This window comes from Lates calcarifer, linkage group LG23, assembly GCF_001640805.2.
Source record: "Lates calcarifer isolate ASB-BC8 linkage group LG23, TLL_Latcal_v3, whole genome shotgun sequence".
Classification (NCBI taxonomy): Eukaryota; Metazoa; Chordata; class Actinopteri; family Centropomidae; genus Lates; species Lates calcarifer.
The window spans coordinates 11,453,144-11,467,982 of NC_066855.1; the positions used below are offsets into that span (position 1 = coordinate 11,453,144).

General features: G+C 39.7%; 1 protein-coding gene across 2 annotated transcripts in view; it reads left to right on the forward strand.

Annotated features, from left to right (window-relative positions):
- Window positions 1-14,209, forward strand: part of adkb (adenosine kinase b) — a 105,459-nt gene extending 91,250 nt beyond the window's left edge. For both annotated transcript variants that reach the window (XM_018703301.2, XM_018703302.2), the window contains exons 9-11: window positions 2,258-2,372; window positions 10,384-10,470; window positions 10,792-14,209. In XM_018703301.2, the coding sequence (XP_018558817.1) occupies window positions 2,258-2,372; window positions 10,384-10,470; window positions 10,792-10,916 (327 nt within the window). In that variant the 3' untranslated portion in view covers window positions 10,917-14,209. The remainder of the gene's footprint in view (window positions 1-2,257; window positions 2,373-10,383; window positions 10,471-10,791) is intronic.
- The last annotated feature ends 630 nt before the right edge of the window (window positions 14,210-14,839 follow it).

The window sequence follows — 14,839 nt, forward strand, 5'->3', positions numbered from 1 at the left end:
AATAGTTCTGGGGGATGTGGTTAAAATCAGTAAAATAATGACCCTGATATGCATGTGTGAAATGTGCCACATGCAATAATGAAAAATTATGAGTCATTACTGATCTTGGAAGTAGTAGTTTGACAATATCCACTTAATGTAAATTGTTCAGCCATATAATTTGGCTTTCATCAGCCGAAGGAGTTTTGCTCATTTTATCATCAGAGAGTGTTATAGGATGGTCTCCTGCATCACATCCAACAACCTGTTATCACACAAATGAAATTATGTGAAAATAACCGAAGCATCTCCATGACAACACCATTTCTTCTTTTGCCGAGAATGTTTTGTCACATCAAATGTTAAATGTGATGAACTGTCCTACATTTGTAAACATTACATGTAACAGAATTCCACATTTGTACAAACTCTTTTTGACAACATCATCCGTAATGACTCACTCAGAATTTTTGTGTGTCTTTGTGTCAGTTTGACTCGTTCATGGCCAGAGGTTCATTGAAATTCAGTCGAAGTCCAGTTAATTGGTCAGTGTGGCCCTTCTGATGGCACTATGATTGGATGCTGCCCACTAGTCAATGTCAGACTCCAAAAACACTACGTGATGCACTTTGAATGTCTTCTAAAACACTGTTATCATCACATTATGGATGACTAACAAAAATGACAGCAGCATTTCTTCAGTATAAATACAAGATAAAAAGCTTGTCCTCTCCAAAACAGCAATCAGCGGATCTGAACACACTCGCCTGATTGTGATCTGTTTCCTTTAAATGCTCAAAGAACTATCTACATCGCAGCTCTAATTGAATCTTTCCCTGGCAGTGTCTCTCAAGCAGCCTGCAGTGGAGACAATCAGTTTCTCACTGGCTTCAACACAGAACACAATTTAACACCCTTGTAAAGCTTTCATATTTCACGGTTTGTTGATTTATGTCTGATCAATTGCCTCACAATCGTAAATATCGCCATTTGTCAGCAGTAAACCAAATTGACCGTATCATTTGTCAATTCTTTTGCTTTGCACTCACGTCGTACATTATTTCTCTGCATTGTGTTTGCCATAGGAAGTTGTCAGGGAAGTCTTTCTGCTAGGCAAAAAGGAAGAAGTTGCCTGTGTGTACATGTGGTTGTGCATGTGTAGCTTGCCCTGCCCAACAGCCATGATGCTTACCCTACCACCTCTAGCCCTCAGAACCTTTTAGCTCCTAAACCTTAGTAGAGCGGCTTTTTTATGTCAGAGAACATAAAACCAAAGGGTGACAATGTGCCGAAGCCTTGTGCGGTTTTGCATTCAGTGTCTGGAGGAGTGCTTGTGGTTACATCCAGTCACAGTGACAAATTGCCTTTTTTTTTTCACCGTCGCTTGCTAACAGCCTCTGTATTAACCTCACCATTAGCACTTACTTAGAGTGTTACACCCATTTTTCCTCAGCCCAGGGTCTCCCCGGACCTCTCAGGGCTGATTAAAGGACGTTTGGGAAGCATTTAGAGGTGTAAAAGCTCATTGGTTTGAGTGAGCCAGTGTGGCTGGTGGTATTGGGCTGGAGCCTATCTCTCTGATTACTCCCATAACCACAGTATTTGCTCACCCTGAAGGTACTCGACTGTTAGCTTTGATACAGATGCTAGAGGCGTCTACGACCCTTAATGCTAGCTCCTCAGTGTGCTGTTTTACAGAAAAGCAGAGTCCACGCCACTGCGAGATGGCGATAAAGACATTCCACCTGCTCATAGTACATCATGATGAGTTAATAATAAAGTAGCACTGACAGGTGTGGGTTTTTTTATCCCTCTCATGATCAAAGGCAAGCACTCCGGAGAGTTCTGTCGTCTCCAGGCGAGAATATCCATTCTGTGCAGATGCTGAGGAGAAATGGCCTGTTTCAGGAAGAGAATGATACAGTACACGCACCACATATCCCTTCAGCTCGCAGAAGTAGCTTTATCTGACAACAGCATATCTTCACACGCTTATTTTCATCTCACTTAGGGAATATGACATTCTAATATTTTTGCAGCTCGCCTGTAACTGCACGGAAGCATCATTGAGCGCTCCTATTGATCTTTTCTCAAAACGGTTTCATAGCCCATCTGGTTTCATTATCACTTGATCCGTCTGCCAGGATCGGAAAAATCCGACCTCTCTCAGTCACACGTGTGATCTTTGATTAAACTCCTCACACATGACTCTTTGTGATGCATTCACTCAACTTAACATGGTCACCCAGTGGTCTGGTGTCTTTTTTTTTTTTTACAGACAGATGACATTGCAGAGATTGCAAAGAAGACCCAAAACCTCCCTAAGGAGAACACAAAGAGGCAGCGAGTGGTGGTCTTCACTCAGGGCAAGGACGACACCGTTGCAACTGTTGGTAGGCCTTTTTTGTTTTCCTTTTGGCTTATCTACACATATTTTCACTTAAGTATCACTTGAAGCCATCCCAACTTTGGCCCCTTTTGGACATCTTTACCCTTCATTTAAACCTCATATCTCAGAACTGCAGAGCCTTAAATAGATGCTCGATCGCTGACTGAAGAGAGCCGAATGCTATCAGTAATTTCTTTGAAGTTAACCTCCAATATTGACACCAGATGTTAAAAAAAAGAATGCTTGCACTACATGCTGTCATTTCAGAGCATAAAAGAAGTGTGGGGGAAGCAGAGAGCAGGCATTGATTTGTGAAGTACTTCTAACTTTGTCTTGGACAGACTCCAGGCCAGTCCTCAGCAATTTTTAAATGCTTCAACTCTTACATCCTGCCCTTTATTTCCTGCGAAATGCTGGCAGAGCGACCTTGGGGAGAGATTGGCATACACTGGTCTTCAAATCAGTCCAGATCCCTTTGATACAGGGCATATTTGTTAATGGGACATTAAAAGGCAGCGTCATCGTAACTGAGCAGGGGTTGCAGGTTTAAGCGGTGTGGGGGGAGATGATAGTTTCCGATTACTGCTGGGAGTCTTCGCCTTTGTTTGGAGCCACGGGGTGTCTCTCCTCATTGCCCTTGCAGTTCAGACTAGTCGTGCACGGGGAGAGATGGCCTCAGGTAAAGACTCCCAACATATCACTCATCACTGGGGACTGCAGAAGCACAGCTACAGCAGGCAGGACTGTTAGCACTACAGGGCACTATCTTCACATGTGTCCAGTGTCCTCAATTTTATACCACTGGCAAGAGTATTTACGAGCAGAGGCTTTGTACAGTATGTCATTGACACCGTTATTGAGCAATCGATAATGAATTGTGTATTTTCTGTATTTTATACTTTGATTATTTTATTGCCTGCAAACTGTGCTGCCATTTTGGCCAGGACTCTTCATAGACTATCTTGGTATATTAAAGATAAAAGTGGGGGCATTCAGTATTTTACAAGAGTATAATATAAATATATATATATATATACGTAGGTGTACGTGATGAACTCACAGAATTATTACATGACTCTGCAGTTGTCCTCAGCTCTTCAGAGGATTTTAACATCTCTTAACTTATTGTTTTGGTTTTACAGCCTGCAACCTCACTGTTTCTTTCATTCACTCTCATCTGCAGCATTTACAACCACAGTAGGCAGCAGTTTTAAGCAATAAAGCTCCGATAAACCCATCATGAGCTACCTGTCTAGCATTAAACGGCAGACAAAGCAGACATAGTGGAGAGAATTTAGCAGATAAAGAGCCAGCTATTTCCCTCAGGAGCCGTGGAGATGAACAACAAGTTAAACGGAAAGAGAATATTGGATTTACATGCATCAAGTGACTCTAAAAAATTATGATCAGTGTGGTAACAAGTTCACCAGATAAACTTTTAACTGACAGCTTGTTTTCCTGCCCAAAGATATGTTAACGCAGGTTTAAATAATACCCTGCTTAACTATATATTACCCCTTTGGTGTCTTCTTTGTAAAAGCTGTTTGATATGTTTGAAATTAATATAACACTATTAATAAGAATTAATAAGAATATTTTAATCAATCAATATATGTCACAACATGCCACATGTATGCAAAATTACATAAAGGAAAATCAAAATGATGTTTAAGGGCAACACATACAGACAGCCTTTTGTAACGCTGCACTGCTTGACATTCATCCCACTCACTGGACACACTGCGCACACACACACGCAGTAATCTTGACATAGTAATCGAGATATCTGAATCTGAAGAACGAATTTGATAAAACTTCAGATTTTCTGGAGCACTTTTACAAGAAAAAATGGCATATCTTGATGCAGCAACACCCATCATTCAGCCATAATGTGTGTCATGAAGTCGCCTGTGCATAGACTTACAGTAGGTAACAATAGGCATGGGTGTTCTGAGGCATATTATTTGGTACTTATGCTACTTGTGTGCGCTGCTCTTTATGCACCACATCAGACAAATCTCTTCAAGCTATGATAATGTCATCACAATACAATTCAAGTGAAAGCCAGTATGATAAGTAGCATTTATTTTAATTGAATTAGCTCATTTGAATTTTCATTATGAAAGTGGAATTCCTGGAAGTGAATTTCCTTTCATGAGATTTTGAAAAGAAATCTTTAAGCAGAAGCCCAACAGTTCAGAAGAACAGGGATCCATCCATTGTGCTGGAGGTGATGGATAATTCCTGCCTGCTCCTCTCATTGCTCCTGCATGAAGACAGAGCCGTGCGCCGCGGTGAACTTTATATAAAATACATGATGAATGCCGGCGGGATGAAAGACAATGTGTTTCAGATGTCATCTACAAAGGCAAACATGATAAATGTCATTGACTGTGCTATCATTACAGTGGAACAGTTACAGTAGAAGGTGCAGCAGAATTGGTGTGTGTGTGTACATGTGTGTGTGTGTGTGTGTGCGTGAACATTGCCGTTCATGCCAGCCAAATAAATGTCAATGTAAAAAGAGAATTAAAGATTTTCATTTCCCAGAGGCGGCGCTCTAATAAACTTGATCTCTCATTTTGTTTGCAATTTGTCCTCCTGTCAGGATTTGATCATTTGCCAGCCTCTGCATGTCATGTTAAACCATTTTATAGTGATTAAGGATGGGAGAATGCCTTCCCCCGTGGTATAATTCTCCAAAAAGAGATGTCAATTTGTTATTGTTCTTTTTTTTTTTTTTCCTCCCTGCCCTTCATTTGGAGCCTTTCATCACACCACCGCTTCAAACGTGCCTTTTAAGAGCTGGAAGCAGGGGGAAATGGCCCTTTATTTAGCTGCCACTGACACTGCTGAACTACACTGGGCTTTTGCTTATACACCCATTAAAGCAGTAATTAAGATCATTGTGCCCTGAACCTTAACGGTGAGGAGATCTAATAAACGATCATTCAGCAGGGGTTGCCGCTCTAATCGCTGATAAGGACTTGATAAAGCCTGACTCTGCTTCTCTGCGAGTTTTAGGGCCCTCGAGGGGGCAAGGCAGGCAGATTTCAAGTTTGAAAAAAAGGGACCAGATCTATACACGTTAATCAAATGGAGTAGAGAAAGAAGCAAATGCTGGCTAGAAGACAAAAGGCTCTTTTCTTTCAGGTGTTTTTTTTCCCTAAAAGATAGATGATTTGTCATTCACACCAGAATTAGATTTAACATTGCAGAATTATTTCTAAGTGTAATATTTATGTTCTGTACATCATAATAGACAAAGTCAATTAACAGTCTGTGCTATGAGAAAGACCTCCTCTTTTTTCCCTTGGCATCTCACGTTGAAATATTTTCTTTCATGTCTCTCTGAAAAGGATATTGGTTGGCGATGATCTTTTGCCTGTGGTTACAGTAATTACAGGCATATGTATTTATTTTTTTTCTAACTCAATTGTGAACAAAGATGCTGGTTATGATAGGGAAACAGATTGAATGTCAACTTGCTCCTAACCTGATGCTTTTGCCAAGAAAGCGGTAACGTTTTCCTCTCCGAGGCTCGGAGTTTGGCTGAAATGCAACAGGAAACATTCCAGGAGAGAAGTATTCTCGGGCAAGTTTCTCACATGAAGATGTTGTACTTAAAACTCTGTTGAGGACTTTAGCTCATGCCTTTTAGCAATAAATAGTCATGTGTAAATGAGCCACTTGGCAGCTCAGGGTTTAAAATGATGTATTAATTGTTTTTACTTGTGCAGATGATAAAGTGAGACAAGATCAAAGTTAATTGTAATGACCTGCCAACTATTTGATCCACCTGTTTTCTGTCAAAGCAACAATATTGGGCGCTGGAACACCACCAAGCGAGGTGTGTAATAATTTCAAAGTCAAAACAATGCTCCATATGCTCATTTTCCAATAAAGACAAGGTCATCTTATTTGCATATACAGTCGCTCTTTGTACAGGAGAGTGTTCTCTCAGTCAGTGTTATGCTGTGAATTGGCATTGTTAAAGAGAATAGTCAATAATAAAGGACTTAATTGATACTCATTTCAAAGAGACGCCTGTTGAAAGAATTTCTTAAGTTTAATCACTACCATTCAAGGGTTGTAATGAGGGAATTATGAAGAACGAATTAACAAAAGCACACAATTATAGCTTACTGCAAGGAAGTATTTGAATTCCTTCGAGTTTTTTCTCATAAGTTTTTTTTTTTTTTTTCTTCTTCTTTTGCAGGTTACCTGTCAAAGCTCAGCCATACTATACTCCCACATATTCACAACCAATCTTCTGCTTTACTCATTTTGTCAAATCAAATTCTAGAACAATAATATGCTGGTGGTGGAAAAAAATAGACAGAATAAGTACAGCAGAGTTGTGTTGATTGAAAATAATGTTGCCGATCTCATTACAGTGAAATGTGAAATGAGTTCAGCAAAGTGATGTTTTCAGACGTTCTACAAGCCAGTAACAACAGAGTCAGAGTATTTTGGCAGGAGATTTTCTTTCTTTCTTTTCTTTTCTTTTTTTATTGCCATTTCCATGACAGATTTTTGCCAATGAGATCTTTGTTACAGATGGCTGGGGAATTGTTGGACTGTAACTTGAGGTAACATGTCAGTCAAATTTTATAATTTGCATCAATGAGGTTATGCGAACTTTCCCCTAGCAGCAGAGAACAAACTCTGAATGCGATAATAGAAGCAAGAGGAGTATGGGAGGTCTGTTGTGCCCTGTCTCTAGAAACTGAACAGATAAGTGGGCTGCTGTGTGAAGAGGCGTCGCTTAGGTGCTGAAATTCAAAGTCACATGTTCACAGATACATGTTTTGCAAACATTTTAAAGGTATTTGAGTATCTCTCAGTTGTCATATTCAGAAAAATCCAAAATGACCAAGATGCAAGCCCAGACAGATAAATGTATCTGCTGAGCAGGATCTGAGTTTTTTTTTGGTGTTGTTTTTATTTTTGTGGCCAAAATTAATTAATTTTCACCAGCTTTGGAAAAATCAGCTAGCTTAGAGCACACACTGCTACACGCATGCTAACTTGCTCATAGCAACAGTGCTAATGATGATGCTGTTGATGTTTAGTTATAATGTTAAAATCTTAGTTTAGCATAATAGCATGCAAATATTTTATTTCTTAATCGACATCATGAACTAAAGTACTGAACTAAATTGCGATTTGGACCTGATGATGGTGCTAGATAAAATGTCAAGGGATCAGCAAAGTTATTACAGTTCATTCTCAGGGAACCATGAATGTGTGTAAGGAAATTCCATGGCCTGAGACATTTCAGATTGACACAAAGTGGTGGACTTGCAGCCATGGTAATCATGATACTCTAAGTAATAGTTCCAATGAAAAGAAAAATGTATGAAGGATGCAAAGTTACTTCTGCCCTCTCACAAGGATGTTTGTGGAGGCTGAGGCTGCATTTTTATGATACGTTAGCTGATAAAGTAGTTCTAAATTTGTTTATTTTACCCTGAAAACTGCAGTGACTGGGAAAATTAACAAAATTGAAAAATTAGGTAAATAAATCTTGCACATATCTTGAGATAAAGTTCAATTTGCATTACTTATGATCACAAAATGGCAAATTTCAAACAAAAATAGCAACAAACAAAAACATAAAACAACCACAGAGCTAATAAGACACAACAAAGCAAAAAAAAAAAAAAAGTCATTCAATTCCCTGTGGAAGGATTTAAATAGGAATCCAAAAACAGAACTGTTAATTGCCACAACATAGCAATAGGTCTCACAGATTCTGATCTGTTTGTGTAATGAATTCTGACACCTTTGGGTGCAGTGTGTTATCACATAGATGAATATTACTTCATGTGAGAGGTTACCTGGCTGCAAACAGTCTTACTAATAAGAAACTGACTCCCCTTGTGCCACCCCCACTGGAGAGAGTAGCCATTTGTCTTAACTCCTGTAAACATATTTACACGCAATTCTATTTGATTTCTTGGATCAACAGTGAATGATGAATCTGTGCTGAACAAGTGCAGCAGCTTCAAATTTTAAAGCATCCGGTTTTATAACCACAAATTGTGTCGCATAAGCATGACCACATCTAACAACTCCAGTTTCTTAGCTGTGGAATAACTGACAAACTGGAATTTATTATTAGCACATTTTTCATGTGCTGTTAATCATTTCAAGAGGGAGGAGGCTTCTTGAGCTTCATCTGTGGCATTAATTAAGCAAAGTCGTTATGCTACTAATTAGCTGATCCTAAAAGGATTCTTGTCTTATTGTAATTTATTATCAAAGTGACAATTAGCTTCTTTCCTTTAAAGACAAAATGTGTCATTGCGAAAACAATCTAACTCTTTATCTGATAAATCTGCGGTGCCTGACCTGTAATACATTCACATTCTGCTCTGCAAGGCATCATTTTCAACCACAACTTGATGGAATCTCTCTCACAGTTGGTGCATTACAGTAGCTCCCTTGACATCAGGTGTTGAACATATGCTCAGCTGCAGGTTGTGTATCTTTTACTCTGTAGGACAAGGACAGATATGTATTCAAAAATTGATAAGGTGGTGTCATGTCTGCAGCTCAGATATTCTGAGAGGCATTGTTAGATTAGCAGGGAGCCTCATTAAACAACTTTTTTGTAGTGTTTTTTTTTCTCATGTTCCCCTTAAACTCCCAACCTTTTTTTCTCAATAAGAGGTCTGTCAGCCTCCTCGTGTTCCTTTTATCCACATGTCAGTCTTTTGTCTCCTGCACCTTTTTGAAGGTTCATGTCGGCACCAGAGCCTCGAATTGTTTGAAGATTGTATGTGTGGTTTAGATTGTTCTGACATAAGTTGCTGATTTAATGTCACTCTACACCTCTAGACTTTGTCATCTGGTAGATTTTTGTTTCTTTTTTCCCCCTCTCCTTTAAACTGGAAGTCTCTTTGAAGTGCATATGCTACTGATAATTGAAGCAGTATAATCCACTGAAGATAATAAGAGACCCTTATTTAATGGATTCTGTTTTGAACTGGAATGACTCACAGTAACTGCTTTTGCATTGTTTTTAATTTATCAGATCACTCACCTAAAGCTTTAGAGATGTTGAGACTTTTGACGTTTGATCATCTGTTGCTTTTGGCGCATTTATTCAAAGCCACTGCTGGACATTGCAGTATTTTACAGAAGGGTCCATTAGTTTAACATCACGTCACTCATCTGACATCATTTCTTCTGACAGAATAGCTGAATAATCAAGTTGTCCTTTGACAGAAAACTGTTGTTTGTCATTTATCAAGTAAAAATTTTCACTTCACTCAACTTGTGATCGACTTCAGTACCTTTTTTGAGAAAAAAATAAATACAACAAGCCTTCAAATCTACAGCTACACTAGCCGGTCTGTGTGGTTGTACTTAGACCATAGACTGTAGACGCAGTAACACTCAGCTAAATGTTAACACTAGCATGCTAACACACTCAAAATGACAATACTAACATAATTATGCTAAGCAGCATGCTATTGTATACCATATTCACCGTCTTAGTTTAGTGTGTTGGCATGCTAGCATTTACTAAACTGTACTAAACACAAGTTGTAACCCAAAGTACTGGGCATATTACAATTTTAAACTGATGGATGAAGTTAAGGGATTACCAGAGTTAATACGGTTCATCCTGAGGGGGATAATTTGCTTTGTTACAGATTTCATTGCAACCAATCTGGTAATTGTTGGGATAGTCCATAGTGTATCCATAGAGTCATACTGCTAGCAAATATCCAGTTTTGTCAACTATTATGATGCTAAGTGAAGTTTACTGTCCCAATTAAGGCTAAATTTAAAACTTTGACTTCCTTGACAGCTTTGAGTTCCTTACTCACTCATTAAGTCATAATATTTTACTTACTATTGAATCAGAATGACCAATTATCTCTAATTACACCAAACCCTTTTGTGCTATCAACTCGGGGTGGGGGGTGGGGGGTAAAAAAAAGAGATAAAAATACTAGTGCTCAACTTAAATTAACAGCCTTCCTTTGTCCTGACCACAGGTGATAGGGTGACCATGTTCCCTGTTTTGGACATCGACCAGAACAATATTGTGGACACTAATGGAGCAGGCGACGCCTTCGTGGGAGGTATGGCATGAAAATGATTCTCTACACAGCTTGACTTCTGTGTACGTTCCCAATTAACCTTTGATACCGGCTGACTACGTCACGTTGTAATGTCCCCAGATTATATGAGTGTGACATTTAGCCTGCTGTTTTTACTCTGTATGAGCTGATCATAGCACCACATAAAACAGTCATCATTTGGGTCCTGTTGATGATGAAACAGCGTTGTCCCTTTTTCCAGAAGCCATTAGTACCTGGCTCATATTAGCGCCAACTGCTCCCCAAACTATTTTGGAAGTGATGGATGGTTACAAGTTGGCCTCTGCTCTTCTATCTACCCAGGATTCCTCTCTGCATTGGTCCAAGAGCAGGAGTTGGAGGAGTGTATCCGGGCCGGACACTACGCCGCCAATGTCATCATCAGACGGGTCGGGTGCACCTTCCCAGAGAAGCCAGACTTTCACTGATGCATTCGAGCACCGCTCATTTTGTCTTTTCCACATGAGACTTGGATATGTATGCTCCTTCAGGATTTTATGTACATTTTTTTCTATTTTCAGTGACTGCATGGGACTAAGTGCTGCAGCTTGGAATCTTTTATCAAGCTTAAATAAGCAACTCAGATGTTTTAATACAATTCAAACAATGTACTAGTATCAAATGTTGGAATAATAGGGGCATTTTTAAAGGAGCACTCCACTGAAAATCTATCTTTTGAGTATCAAAAACTCAGACCTACAGGCCTAAAATATTCAAACTACAGCATAATTCCCTTCTCCATCACTGAGCCCTATGTTTCCTATGTTTACAACTCATAGTCTATCCACAACAGAGGTGTCCACTGTCACCTCCTCAGTGCTGTGAAGCTCTGCTGGAAGTAGTGTTGGTGTAGATTGGTGGTGAAGAAGAACATTATCCTGCAGGATAAATTTGAAAGTTTCAGTGGACATGTGGCTCTGAAAAGTTTGTTTCTTGCTCCTTCATGGAGAAGTTACAACCGATTCTAATGGTGACCCAGAATGGAGGCCAAAAATACCCATTTATACCACCCATTGAAACTTCTCCAACCATTCCTGCTGCATAATCCACTGTTGATCCTTATGCTCAATAAGTTCATAATAATTAAAGCATCACCAATAAATTGCTAATTACATTTCTTCCTTTGGAGCTTCTGAGCTATGAGGAGGCAATAGTGTGACACAGAAGTAGTGTGTTTAGCAGTGCCATCCCTCACAAAGCAGCAAACTTTTCAGAGCCTTTTTTCAAGCCTGCAGGGGACGAGTGTATTGAGATTTTGTAAATATAGTACATTTTCAGTTGAATGTTCCTTTAAATTTCAGCAGTAACGCTGCAGAAATCATGGAATTCACGGGGTCATAGGAGGCATTTCAATTTCCAAAATTGACAGTTTTAGTAGGACAAAACTGGAAAAGAAAGTTTTTTGTTATTGTATAAATAAAACAATATCCAACTCAAAATCCTACTGAGCTACACCTATCATAAAACAAATTCAGTTTGGATATATAATATTTTGTTTTACCATCAGTTAAAATTTTATGTGAATACACCCAAAAAACGAAACGCAAAACAATGTTATAACACAGAGGTTTGTGTATTTCCCCCGTTATTTAATCAGGCATAGGCTCCCTCATGCTAATCGCTTTTGGACAGCTCAACACCCCCCATTATCGAGGGCACTCAGGAGGGGGGTGGAGGGTGGGGGTGGCAGGACCAGCTTGGTGTCCTGGCTCCGCTCAGTCACCCCCCAACTCTTGCTCATTGGGTCCTAACTGGACTCTCAGGGTCTGCGGGGCCATGGGAGATCATTTTTCTCAGTTTAGGGATTAGTGGTCGCTCTTCATGGCGATCATTAGAGGGACCTGAAAATTAGGCTGATCCTTCATACCCAGCTGTGCTGTCGCTGGGGGTTGGAGACGACGATCAGAGGGAGGCCCCTCCCCTGCCTCACGCCCACCCCCTCCCACTGACTGTGGGCCAGCAGAAGTGTTGGGCAGTGTCTCAAGTGTTTTGTGGAAAACAATTCAACAATCATCTGTTCTACAAAGAAGGGAGATTGGGAATAACATCTATGATCCCCTAGAAACAACCTGTTACATCATATTTTCTTTTATTTTCTGCGAGCGTGATCCAATTTTTTTACTCTCCCTGCACACAAGCTGAATTTTCTGTAATGAGGCATAGTTTATGCATTCATGCTAATCAGGGGCATCTAGGTGAAAGCATTCTCCAGCCAAAATGTTATTAACAACTTTGAGACACTTTTTTTTTTCATCAGCATTTTTTAAGGTTTCACACAGATGCGCTTTGAAAAGGACCACATTTCTGATTGGGCAAGATCACACTCCATGGCAGCTGGTTCATTTGCTTCTCAAGATGACAGATGGCAAAACACAAACACAAAAAGAGGGAGCCATGATTAAGTAATGAGAATGCCTGCCACAATAAGGAAACTACTAAACATACTTTTCTCACTTTTCCTGGTAAACTTTTGCTTTGCTCAATGAATGCAAGATGTGGAAAAACAAACATAAAATCTGTGCATTTAATTTACATTTTACAATACTATGTTATCTGTTTTGTAAGCTAATGAGCTGTAGGCATTCTGAAAATGTTTAATGCCGGTTTTATTGTTTAGCAGCAATCCACAAAATCTCTTTTCATTTACTGTTTTGAGTTAAATACGCTATAAACAACTTTAAAGTAGGGAGAGGGGAAAAACTTGACTTTGCGATATTTGCCTTCAAAAGTGAGTTCTCGACCAGAATATATTTTTCTGAATGCAGGAAAAGGAGTAACTGGGGCCCTGGCCAGTGTTTTGCCCCGCAGATGGGCAGCAGTGTTTGTGAACACCAGTGTGGCAGTTGGCAGGGATTGTGGAGGGGGATGGGCAGATTGCAATGGCACATGCTCCAATTCAAATTATCCCTGGACCCATGCAGCAGTGGAGAACCTGCTGGGGCCCAGGGTGGCATTCATTATAACCAGACACAGGCAGGTTTGGTCAGTGCCTCCGTCGTGACACCAGCCCCCCTGAATGCATCAAATCTGAACCCTCTCCATTCACATTTCACCTGCTTAAACAACAGCACCACAGTGAAACAACATTTTTATTTGCTTGTTTTTACCACAAATCGTCAGTGAGTAGATTGAAGTAAATGTCAAGGACTGAATGGCAGGGAGACACTTAATGAACTAAACATACTGAAACAGTGTAAATGGTAAATAGGGCAAACAGGTAAATAGAGAGCATTAGAAAGGTCATCAAGGTAATAAGAGGTGCATCTGATGAAGATGCAGCATAATGATAAAAATGACAAGACTATTAGTATGTGAATTGAATCAATCCAAATCAAATTACACATCAAATGTGTCTTTTTAAAAGAGGCTAAATGTTTTCCATTTGAGATCTTTTTAAAGCTGTGTGTACAGTACAGTATGTGTTCATAATATGATGGGAAGTTACCAATTATCTCTCTAATTACATCTGTATTACTGAATGAAAAATGAGCTTTCTGGCATTTCTAATGCAGCTAAAGAGTTGGTGAATGAGCGAGGGGAGCGCAAATCTAAAGACTGAAAATTTAATGATCTACATTATTGCTAACAACTACTGCTCTTCCTTGGGTATGCTGAAGTTAATTAGCAGATTAGGGTGTTAGTGTATAATATCCCATACTGCCCTGGGTAAAACTGGCCTGTGCAACAGACGGCTCATCTTGAAATAAAAAGTCTGGATTTATGTGTTTGTGTCAAAATCAATCACACATGAGCTGCTATCTGCTGCACATCAATGGAATTTAAAAATGCCCATAGGGAATTAATGTTAATAGGAGTGTTATGACATAAAAATGTAATGTAGCCTGCCGAGACTAATCCACCAGGAACATGAAGCGTAAAAATGTTCCTCTTGGCTCATCACTGGACATGTTGATGGAGGGGGGAAAAAGTGAAATTGACAATATCATTGTAGGAGCGCACTAAAGGGGCGACGGTCCGCTCCACTACACTGAAGTAGGGATGTCTACAGTGGAAGAAGAAGAAGGGGGAGGGTACCACTTTGTCACAGGCTGCTATGTAGATTAACCTTTCAATTAGTTGTTATCAGGTCCTCTCCATGTCTCGGCGCAAGCTTTTCAGCCTTCGTTTCAAGAGATCAAATCCCACGAAATCGCTTGGATATGTCGCTGCACATTTATCCTTCGACGTTTCCCCGATAATGAAGAGGAGTATCCGAGGGGGGGAAAAACTTGAAGAGGTAAACTACCAGCAAATATTTACGGTAGCCTGTGCCCTCCTTTTTTCTCTTCTTCTTTCATACTAGTTATATGTTCATCCTTGCATGAAACTTGGCGTTAATTTGTTGTTGCCT